General features: G+C 36.8%; 1 protein-coding gene across 1 annotated transcript in view; it reads left to right on the top strand.

Moving 5' to 3' along the window:
* LOC113231487 (Ig-like and fibronectin type-III domain-containing protein 2) overlaps positions 1–12,169 on the top strand; it is a 109,365-nt gene that overhangs the window by 31,649 nt on the left and 65,547 nt on the right. The window contains exon 2 of the mRNA XM_026465813.1: positions 5,415–5,484. Within this exon, the coding sequence (XP_026321598.1) occupies positions 5,415–5,484 (70 nt within the window). The remainder of the gene's footprint in view (positions 1–5,414; positions 5,485–12,169) is intronic.

The raw sequence follows: 12,169 nt of genomic DNA, 5'->3' as shown, positions 1-12,169 counted from the left end.
TTAGAGGTGGAATATATTCTTCTACTTTAAATAGAACCTACTACTTAGGTACTCCCCTTCCAACAAAAAAATAATCATCGAAATCGGTTCCCAAAAACCGGAGCAATCGCTTATCATGCACACACAAAAAACAATCGAATTTAGAACTTGATAACACACTAAAACATTATCGCTTATTTTGTCTCACAATGAATTATCTTTAAAACCCTGTAATGTATATTCCCGGGGTGCGGTCGGGACAAGCACACTATTCTTAAACTAACGAAGGAAACCAACACCAAGTTTTAACATTGATCGTTTATTGATCGGTTTACAATTGAACCACGCGGGGTTACTACCCTAACTAATCTAGTGACGGCGGTGAGCTAAAGGTTAGGTTTACGGGGTTGAAGGGTGAACAATTTGCACGGCCTGAACACACCTTGGTCACGCACAGCAATCACTGCCCAATCCAGGAGACGGACGGGGGAGGACAGTCCTACGGGGGGCGGAAGACGAGCAATTCGCACGGTCTGGGCACACCTTGGTCACGCGCTGCAGTTACTCTTCAACAGCTCCTCACCCGGTGGAGGTTCTTACCGTAGCAAGCTCCCCCAACGAGTGCCTCTCGCTCCGGCTGGCGGCCTTTTATAGTCTCGTCTCCGCTTACGGAGCGCGACGCGCGCGCGCCTCGCGCCCGCCGACGCCTGCGCCGCTCGCGTCGGTCTGCAGAACTTTCCATGATGCATGATCGGCCGGCGCTGTGGCGAATCGCGCCCGGCGCGACGCGTCACAACCCTTAAAGACAATGTCCTATTTAAAATAAAAATAATACCAACGTATTAGCCATTACAGAACACTAGTCTCCTAAAAACAATATTTCAGTATAGCTCTTTTTGATAAATTTTTAGTCGCTTATAGTGACACATTAAGACGGCGTACTATTAAATGTAAATTCCTTACAAAATTTGTAACAAAATCAATAATCTTGTAACACCCTTTGGCGGTTCTATCCAGGCTCAGAACGGTCAAAGTTTTCAATATCATTCGAGTAACCAGATTGACGAGTGTCATCATAATTTTAATCTCTCTCTCAAGTTCCGGCTGCGTATAACGGACAAAGAACTGAATTTAATTCAAACCGACGGGAATATTCTAGATAGCTTTGTGTTCTTGAAGCGTGAATAATACAAAGCGTTGGAAGGAATATGAGTAGAATTTCATGAAATGACTCGGTTCATAGTTTGAACAACTACACCGATAGAACTTCAACAGTTTTCAAAAGGATTGTTCAACTATCCACGCAATTTTGCTATCAGCCTTGTTGAGGAAATATCAAATATTATTACCATCGTCATCCATTCATTATACATTCTACTGAGCAAGAATGTTCTCTAAAGAAATAGCATACATTTCCCCTTAGAGGTATTGGAACTAAATATACACATATCTCATGGACTTATTTAGAGGTAAGCTAAGAAATGGTTGAATTGTAATAACTATGTCCATATGAATCATTGGCCACATATACAGGACGTTTAATTTGATAAAAGAATCACTTCAACCGTCTTTTGGTTTCAATTATATGTTCTGGTATATCTGGTCAAAGGTGAGGGTAATACACGTTTTATCATAATTCAACCTTTTCTCCCCGTTTCCCTAAATATCTCTTTGAGTACATTTAAGTAAATTAGAAATTAGAGCTGTTACACAGGGTGATTTTTAACAGCGATGCAAACGCGATGCAGTCGCTAATTTTTTTAGTTTAACTGCCTCTGTGGCCGAACGGTTACCATGCCGGACTGCCACGCAGAGGTCCCAGGTTCGATTCCCGGGCCGGGAGAAATATTTGTATGACCTACATTTGTTTCTCTCGTGAGTTTGGGTGTAATTTGTGGTTGTCTATATGTGTGTCCATGGCACCCGCGACACAGGGTTTCCCTAGTGCGGGGCTATGTTGAGTGTGTGTGTTATTATTATTATTATTATTACTAGAATCGTCTATATTTACACAGGCGCGACTGCATCGTACAAACGCGCGTTAGCATCGCTACACTTCGGATTTATAGGCGATCGCACGATGCAGTCGCGTGTTTGCATCGATACAATTGCCTATAAATTGCAAGTATAAATAATATAAGGTATAAGGCGCGTTTCAGTTTGCATCGCTGCTAGAATTCGCCGTGTGTAACCACTCTTACTGTGAAGCCAGATGAGCGTAATTTTAAAGATAAAGATCGATTTATTTATGGAAGTAGGTACAATAAGTTCATCAGATCAGTTCAATACATTAACAGTGCTACTAATAACAGTACTACAACCAGTTTCGTCGAAACATACAAATATAATTAGTGGTGGTCGCATAATGTACAAAATATTATAATTAAAAACTGTCAAAAACTAGTAAATATGTAAAGAAAAAATATAATAAAAATTAGTAAAAATTAACAATGTCAAAAATAAAGCGAAAAATCATGTTAATGTCAAACTTACATAATTTACATTTGTAAGCCTCCATAAACTATGCGCATGTCAAAAATGAATGAAAGTCAATAATAACATAAATTAGTCAAATACATCTGTAATCTTATGTAATCTTACCAGATATAAAAACAATTATAATTGGGCCCTAAACCCATCTCGTATTCATATAATCATTTATATTATAAAAACATTTATCAATTAAATACTGCTTACATTTTTTCTTAAACAAATTTACATGTAATTCACGGATAGATTTTGGGACTCTATTATATAATCTTGGCAGCATACAGAGCACACTTTTTGACATTTTGTGAGTTGCGTTTTTTTTGCGCTCGACCGAAATGCGGTTGGAGCGCCAGAAAAATGTATTTTATTCAGTTGCTTTTAAACGTTGTGTCGCAATAGTGTAATGGATCCATTAGAAATAGTATGCATTTATGAAACATTAAAAGACGATGTTCGAAAGAGAAATGGAAGCTGGGTACATCCACTCAATAAGAAACGATTAAAGTGTGGGCAGTCACTTAAATTTCTGCAATGTCGAATTAGTCTCCAAAACATTAAGGTAATAAATAAACAACAACTAAGCCTTTTTGTTATAATTTTGTTCATAGCCAGGTTTAATAACTCTTATTTTTATAAAATTTACCGGTTTTTAATCAGAATATTCAGTTGTTGTCCGGTTGGGCGCGACGGCGCAATCATGGCGTAGCAATTATGCCCTTGTAGCGGCGTGGTGTAGCGACCTCGTAGCTACGACCTACGAGCACTTGCACTTAATTCTTATGATTCTTTTTTTTTACATAGACGACAAAATTTTCACCAGTTAGGCAACTTCTTAGCATTCGAAATTATTACTCATGGTACAGGATATTCTTTACTTTGAGACTATGTAATTTGTTATTGTCTGACATGTTATTATTATTATTAACAAGGAAGAAAAAAATTGTGATGTTACAAATTAATTCTGGAATGTTAATGTAATAATGTAGACTTTACTCTGTTGGCGTGTCGTTAACAGTTCAACACCTTTTAAACCAGGTTACGACAATTTGACTTTATATGTTTATAATTGAAATTTCAATCAGTGTGCTGCCATCTAGCGGTTAATAGCTGAACGACGACGAATACGAGATGTTTACTTAGTTTTATAAAAAAGAAGAACAATGCCGTATTTTGCAATTTTGGAGTGCAAAAATGATAGTAGCACGTTTAGTCCGTGGTGATTTTATTTAATTGTAATAAATTTTTATTTAATTAAATTTTTATTGAATTGATATTCAATTATTTTTTGTGAAATTACTCCACTAGTTTGTTATAATTATTAATACAAAGATCGAACACTCAGAAAAAATTCCTTCGATCCGGTCGGATTCGTACCGACGTCTTCTTGCATACCGTGCCAGACGCTATACCAACTAAGCCACGGAACGAAACCAACGGACCTCACGAAGTTTTCTATGTGCTTGCGTCGTGTCTTTGTACTTGGTCTTTCAACGACTTTTTAGTCGTAGCGCCATCTATGAGAAATCTATGACAGATTTATCACCCAGAGAACTAAGTAAACTAACTGTCCGCTAGATGGCAGCACATTGATTGAAATTGCAATTTAAACTCAGAACGTCGTAAATTGCAATAGTATGTACTTAACTTTCAACGATGTGACAATAAGATAAAGTTTAAATTATGTTAACAGTTCATAATTTGTTATTTCTTTTTAAATTAGAAACTACTACCGATGATTAATATGGACGTCAAAAAGTGTCCGAACTTATAGGGCGTTAAAATCGTATACAGAGCGTCATTCACGCTTTAGTCTTCGTTTGTTCGACTGATAGCGAAGCAAGCAAAATTAGACAGTACTGCGATGACATTACAATTTAAATTCAACGTTTTAGCTTTTTCATATTCCTTTACATGTCACTACGTTTAAATACGTTGACTTGGGACATTTTTTTCATAGTTTTTGTATTAGACCCGTCGTCCATTTATTTGTAAGTCAATGTAAGCTTCCATTTTTATTATCGTTACTTTTGCTGACTTAGAATTTGCACAAGAAAATTACTGAATATAAATTAATCAATTATTTATATTTCTGACGGTTAAACAACACTCCTGGCAATAAATTTAAAGGTGGGTTAGCCGTTGTTTTAAAAAATATTGTCTTTAGGTGTAAACGATAGTCTTAATTGAGTAACTTGGTATTTATAATAATAATAAACAGGGAGGATGAAGTTTTATGTAAAAATACTGTAATTAATGCAACAAGAGCGGAGGTAGCTCAGTGAGTGTACAGTTGTTTCTTGATTGAGAAGTGGACTGTTCTAATCCCTATATTCAAACAACCTTTAAATATTCCACTCAGCAAGCGAAGAACCCAAAAATAGACTGCAACAAAAATAGACAGAAAACCAGGCTAGAAAGTGCTTCAGCATCACTTATCGCCGACGAAACACATAGATTTTAGAGATAATTTTAGTATTAGAATTTAAATCATTTATACGACGAAGGCTAAATATATAGACAATAGAATTTTGGTTCGGAACTACAAGGAGCGCGATTGAAAATGAAATTATAATTGACAGATTAGGAGTAGAAAAAATTATATTGCCACTGCCACGAGTTATAACATAAAATGTCTACTACCTAAACTTTTCTAGCACCCGGGCAAACAAACTAACACACACACACACACGCACGCTAATAATTATTTCATTTATGTGGTCTGTGATTATTTCCGTGGTGTGGAGGCCTGGAAGCTATAGCACAGGTTTCGTCGACCTACTTTAGATTCCAGCTTCCTTCCAGCTTCCAGCACAAACTATAATCAGCTACTACAACAGTATTAATGTATGTAACAAGAATTTTGTGCTTTGTGATGGTAGAAAATAAACTATTTTTCCATTTTAAGTTTACGTTAATCGTTTTAACGTATTTTTGTTTTATTTCAGATGCGAGGTGTGTCGCGATGTGCGGCGCTTTGTGCGCTTCTTGTCATCGCCTTAGCCGAATCCACTGAAGGTAGGACGATTTTTTTTTAAAACGTGCTTGATACGAGTTAATTTCCATACTATACAGCTATGTTAAAATAGAACACACTCATTAATTTCACGTGTTAAAGTTTTTTGTAAAATTTTTACAATTCTTCCATAAAAAAAAAATAATAAAATAATAAAAAAAAGTCAACCGTGACCATGGGACCTGTAAAGGGCCCGAAACGTCGGTTTGTTTGAAAAAACAAATATAAGCGATTTAAATCCGGAAAAATAGTTTCATTTCCTATAAAAAAAAAACTTAAGAAAGACACGTAATAATTGTACATATTGTATATCGCACACAAGGAATACTGTCTTAACTCAAAATTGTGGGACTGAGAAAACACGATTTGAAAATTCAAAAAATTACTGAATGAAACATTGACTTACAATTATATGGACGTCGGGTCCGCGCTAAAAAGTGTCCGAACTTATAGGGCATTAAAATCGTATACAGAGCGTCATTCGCGCTTTAGTCTTCGTTTGTTTGTAATATGAATCTTGTATTAATGTTGATTATCCGCTCACGCGATGCATGCAGCGGTAGACGCATACCACACCTAGAGGTGCCGGTGATGATTTTATACCGATTTATCGGATATCGAAGTTATAACAGGTAAAAGAACTAATACTAATTGCTATTTCGGTAACTACTCTAGCAAACCATAAAGTTTTTAATGCCTGGGTCTGTCATTTAAAAAAAATAAACAACTTCAAAAATACGTCACGACAATCGTGTGTGTTATTGTTTGGGCTGGTGATTTCGGTGTTTATTTATTGAAAACATACCGTAAGTAGCGTTTTTTAAGTTTACCCTGAATATAAATGTTTATAAACTATACTTTAAGGAGTAATTTCATGGTAAACGTTAGAACCACTCAAGCGGAATATTATCATATTTATCCAAGTACACCAAAAATTTCATTAGTGCTTTTTAAGTGCAGGATTTGCGGTGTATTACTGCATTTTATTTGAGATGTTTTTGTTGGTAGTACGGAGGGTATTTATTTAGCAATGCAGAATAATAATTTTTATTCATAAAAACTTGTATTTAAACTGAATCCTTTTCTATTTTGCGAAACCAAATAGCCGCCATTTTGCAGTAGGAGGAGCGCATCGCGTGAGCGGTAACAAATTTTCAAAAGCGCACATACATGATGGCGGTCAAACAGGAAGCATTGTGTAATCATAGAAAGTAACAAAATATATAGAACTAAGGTTTTCAAAACTCGTTACATATTACTTAATAATCCACGAGAACTAATATCTAACCCATTAATGAGACAAGCATTGAAGTTCGTTTGTCCCTCCCTCTTCCTCTATTGAATCAATAACTATTTAAGAGCTAAGCCGGTATCTAACGCCGCCATGCTGGCTAGCCTTTGGGAATTAACCATGGAGAAAGGCGAACTGATTAATTTAACAAAAAAGTGCTGCCAAAGAATACAACATAACGTTCTTGGGCTAAAACATGTATTTTAAGCCAAATGTTTTAAGGTCTAGGAAGAATTTTGCAGTACACACGTTTAACAATTCCTAATATTAGGGGTTAAAGTATGAAATTGCCGTTTTATTGCAATAGGTTCTTTGAATTTTCATAGAATCTTCATGGTTTGAGGTTTTCGAATGAAATTTTTTTTTTTAATTTGAAACATTTGAGTATCGACTTTCAATTGTTTTTGTTATTCAATTTAGACAAGAAAGATGGACACTGCGAAAATTCGAGTGATTTTTGAATACGAGTTCCGACGCGGAACTAACGCGGCAGAAACAGCCCGCAATATCAATGCTGCGTTTGGAGAGGGGTCTACTAATGAACGCACCGTGCGATTTTGGTTTAAACGCTTTCGTGATGGAAATTCGACTTAAAGAACGAGGCACGAGGAAGACATCGTTATTCACCTGTGTGGGCGACACAGGTGAATAACGATGAATTAAGAGAGATAGTGGAAGCCGATCCTAGTCAAACTACCCAGGAATTAGCGGCATGGTTTAACGTTACCTTACCCACAATATTGACTCACTTGCGTCAAATCAATAAAATAAAAAAATACGAAAAATGGGTGCCTCATGATTTGATTGATCTGCAGAAAGAAACGCGTGTTGAAACTTGTGTTGCCTTGTTGAACCGGTACAGAAATGAAGGAATATTGGATCGAATTGTAACATGTGATGAAAAGTGGATTCTTTATGATAACCGGAAAAGAAAAATGCAATGGCTGACCCCAGGTCAAATGCCACAACAGTGTCCTAAAGCAAAACTTACCAATAAAAAGGTAATGGTAACTGTTTGGTGGTCTCAGCATGGTGTTATTCACTATAGTTTTCTCGGATCTGGTCAAGCAATAACGGCAGATGTCTATTGTGCCGAACTCCGAACCATGTTGACAAAACTAGCAGTAAAACAGCCCCGACTCATGAATCGATCTTCACCATTATTGCTCCACGACAACGCGAGACCTCACACAGCACGAGAAACCATTTTGACCCTTCAGCAACTGCAGTTAGAAACCATTCGTCATCCTCCGTATTCACCAGACCTTGCTCCAACGGACTACCATTTTTTTCGTGATTTGGACAGTCTCTACTTTGGACAGTATCTACGTGACAAGAAGTTTTCTTCCCAGGAGGCAGTACAAAATGCTTTCACACAGTTTGTGCAGTCTAGATCGTCGGAGTTCTATCGCAAAGGCATTAATAACCTTCCCATTAGATGGCAGCAATATATAGATAATAATGGCAACTATTTTGATTAAATAAATTTGTTAAAAATTTAAAAAATAAACAATTTAGATTTTCAGTACAAATCGGCAATTTCATACTTTAACCCCTATTACTTACGATGTGTTTGTCGAAGACATATGAATTTTGCTAACGTTTCTTTTTACCAAAAGATGAGATAAAACGACAGTCCTCGTATTTCTTATAAAGGTAATGTATTTATTTTTTATAATACCAAGTGACGGAACGAACAATTCGTGCGCCTGGTGGTAAGCGACACGCCTGTCCGTAACAGTTGCAGTGCCACTCAGAGTACCTTGAGACATAAATTGACAAGTCCCATGTGCCTGTAATTTCACCGGCATCCTTACCCTTCAAAATGGGAACACAGTAATGCTGACATTACTGCACGGCGGCAGAAATAGGTCAGGTGGCAGTACTTTCCTGGACAACCTTTCACAAGGTGCTCTACTGCTGCTAAAACCACATCTTAATTGCGTGGCATTGAAAGACCATGCAGGCATCCGTTCATTCCTTCCTCGAAGATGCAAGCTGTGGAATGATCTTCCACCTGAAGTATTTCTAAAGTCAAATTCAAAGTGAAACAAAAGGAATAAATTATTGTTTCACTTAGAACACAGCGCAGTGAACGAGCAGTAGCTTAAAAAATCATTCTTTAAGTTACTGCTCGTTCACTGCGCTGACCTCCCTGAGAAGAACGAGCAAGAAGACTCTAGAGATTGCTCTTTTCAAATAAACTTAAATGCTATGGAATACACTTTGCATCAAATTTGTTTGGAATCTAGACCCATGCCGTCTTTCCATACGTCTTTATCTCACACGCACTCTTCATATTTATAATATGACTTTTCAATTAAATTGTATATTCCTTTGCGCTTTGACATGGGGTTCTTCAAAAAGCGTATTTACAAGGCTCTCAAAGGCTGGCAACGGATAAGCAGCTCATCTGACGTTGCAAATGACCATGGGCAACGATGACTACCTGCCATAAAGTGGCTCATCTGTCCGTTAGCCTCCTTCTTTACATAAAAAAATATACGCTTAATATAGAAGAAAAGAAACACCGCCCTCTGGGGTCTTGTGCCTAACGAGCTGATAACTTTAGGGATGATAATTTCCATGTAAGTTTACTTAATTATATGAACTCCGCTCAACTGGGAATCTGTTTACACTCCGTGTGCTTACACTACCATGAATTAATTTTAAACAGTAATTTCACGAACAAAACCATTTCTTGTTTTTGATACGCACACATGCCTGCCTCCCTCTGGCTTTGACTTTGAAATTCCACCCGCTACGCTCCCGATAAACCTCGTCGTTCTCCGGCTGTTCTAATTTATGAATTTAGATATTTATACAGACAATTTGTATGCTTTGTTTAAATAAATAAACATTTTATTCTTCGAAATAGGAAAAACACGATATAAGAAAAATTACAGGCATTTGAACTATTTATTTATGCTGTTGTTATTTATGCAATGTCAACAGCACAGACATTGGCCTTCTTATAACAAACAGCGTGTATATGCAGTCCATCGAGTATATAACCAAAAATAGAGACGAAATAAGGGCCATTCATCCCTGGCAACTTATCAGGTCAATAGGCCTTATATCACTTTTAAATATCAACTCTCGTTTGCGCTGAAATCACAAATTAGAAAACTGAACAAGTCCAATAACTGACCTGTGTGTGCGTCTCAATATATTCCAAAAATATTCTGTATTTATAGCAATAAAGATAATATCTCTAACTACGGTGGGCTGTTGCATTCGGAGGTGAGGGAAAAACATCAAAATATCTAATTACTAAACAAACGGAATCACGTTTCAAATATTCAGTAAATATGTAATTTTTACATTTTCTTCCATTATAGCAAAGCTCAAGTTAAACTGGTCGGTTTGAAGTAAAACAAATGACGACACCCGACAATTGTTTCGAATTCGGGCTGGCCAATCGGAGCGCAATTGTCATCGTAATGATATGGCAGAATAGTTTTCAAAGAAATTAAATGACATTTCGTCTCTGTTTCTGGTTATATACTCGATGATGCAGTCCAACATGAATACACGTTTGACATAAGTGTGACTATGAAGTTACACAATTATTGACAAGCAACCATATGGCAACCATGGACAAAAAATGCGATTCTTCATGGACTCTATTTTTTAACCGACTTCTGTATGTGCTTTTATATGTATGTTACGCGATAACTCCGGTATTTGTGAACCGATTTTCATGATTCTTTTTTTGTTGGAAAGGGGGTACTTCCATAGTGGTCCCATTTCATTTTGAAGAAAATCATCCACCTCGAAGGGTGGCTGTTCACGCATGAAGATTCATTTTCATAAATAGCGCCTAACCTTAATTTAGGAGCAATTACTTTAATGGTTGATTTTGCTATTTCTCCAATTACTATATGAATATACTTTGAGTAGTGTCGTAGTGAGAACCTATTTTTATTATCTCCAATGTCAAGTCCTGTATAGTGGCGCACTAAGAGATATTTCAATAAAACTTAGCAAATAGACGTAATTCCACGTACTTTTGAGGTCGGTTTTTTTAGTACTCTGTACTGAGATTATTTACTATAGTGAAGCGACGTGCTCTTTAGCCCCGATTCTTATATTTATCAAGGCGACAGATTATGTAACGAAGATTATTCAAAGTTAATTTCTCTTAACATGTTTTTACTTCATTTTCGAGACCGCACCGAGTACCAATTGTTTCCCGGGTCCAGGAAATGGACCGAAACTGAAAGCCCTACCTGAAGTATCGCTTAATCTCTATAAATAACATCCACAATAAGGCTATTGGGTAATTATATTTGAAACTATAGTAATTTTATGGCACCCAAAACGGGTTTTCATATTGCCAATGTACAAATAAAGCCTCCGACATGTTTCTATTATAACCGCTCCCAAAGCGACGTTGAACTCAATCTGATAACTTGTTTACCCACGCACACTTTAGTCGAGTTTGTCTATTAAATTACTGCTTAGTCAGACGAAGGTACACAGAGTATTAAGGGTTGTTTGGTACTGCAAATGAAATAGGATCTAAACCGAGAAGACTTAAAATACAAAATAATAATATTATTTTACCACATATGAAGTCGGTAAAGCAATTTTGTGAGGGAATCATTTTGTTTCTAAAGTAAACAAGTGTAAAAGTTAGTTACTGGAATTGTAAACTGTTTACAGTAGGTAAGCGCGCGTTTCCATTATGTCGTAACGTTTTACTTATCGTTGGACGACTGTCGCGTCTAGCCTGTTCTCTTAACACAATTATCTGTCGTGACTGTGTCGTGGATTTCTTTTTGTCGTTGAACGACAGTCAGGGCGCGTTCCAATTATGTCGTGACAACAGATAGGCGTACAGTTTAAAGTGTCGTGTCTTGTATATTTAAATGTAGTTGTTCACATATATGTAGTGCAACACGATTAACTGTAGTTCACGGCTTTTTTGACGTTACGACGACAGACTGTCGTGACAATGGGAAGAGCTAGAACGACAGTCATCTCACGAGAAATAATAATAACATTAATAATAACGCACACACTCAACACGGTTTACGGCAGCCGTCTTGTCGTTTGCACGATAGAAAAGTTCGAAGTTGCGATTATCTGTCATCACATTATTGTCGTGAGGTTTTATTTATCGTCAGACGATTGTCGTTCCAGCTCTTCCCATTGTCTTGGCAGTCTATCGTCGTGAAGTTAAAACGGTCATGAACGACAGTTAATTGTGTAATATATTAGGTATGTGAATAACTTTAAGACATGCACGACTGTCTGTTGTCCCGACATAATGGGAACGCGCCCTTAGACCACTTTTCACTACTTATATATACTTTTTGCTACTTATTACTCACATTAACTTTCCCTTTTACTAACCTTATTTTTTCTTTTTAACTGCCTGCAGACTTGTT

The sequence above is a fragment of the Hyposmocoma kahamanoa genome, unplaced genomic scaffold (genome assembly GCF_003589595.1).
Source record: "Hyposmocoma kahamanoa isolate Upper Pololo Valley unplaced genomic scaffold, ASM358959v1 65, whole genome shotgun sequence".
NCBI classification, from domain to species: domain Eukaryota; kingdom Metazoa; phylum Arthropoda; class Insecta; order Lepidoptera; family Cosmopterigidae; genus Hyposmocoma; species Hyposmocoma kahamanoa.
Note: the sequence above shows the minus strand (reverse complement) of the source record. Positions and strands in the feature narration are given on the sequence as shown.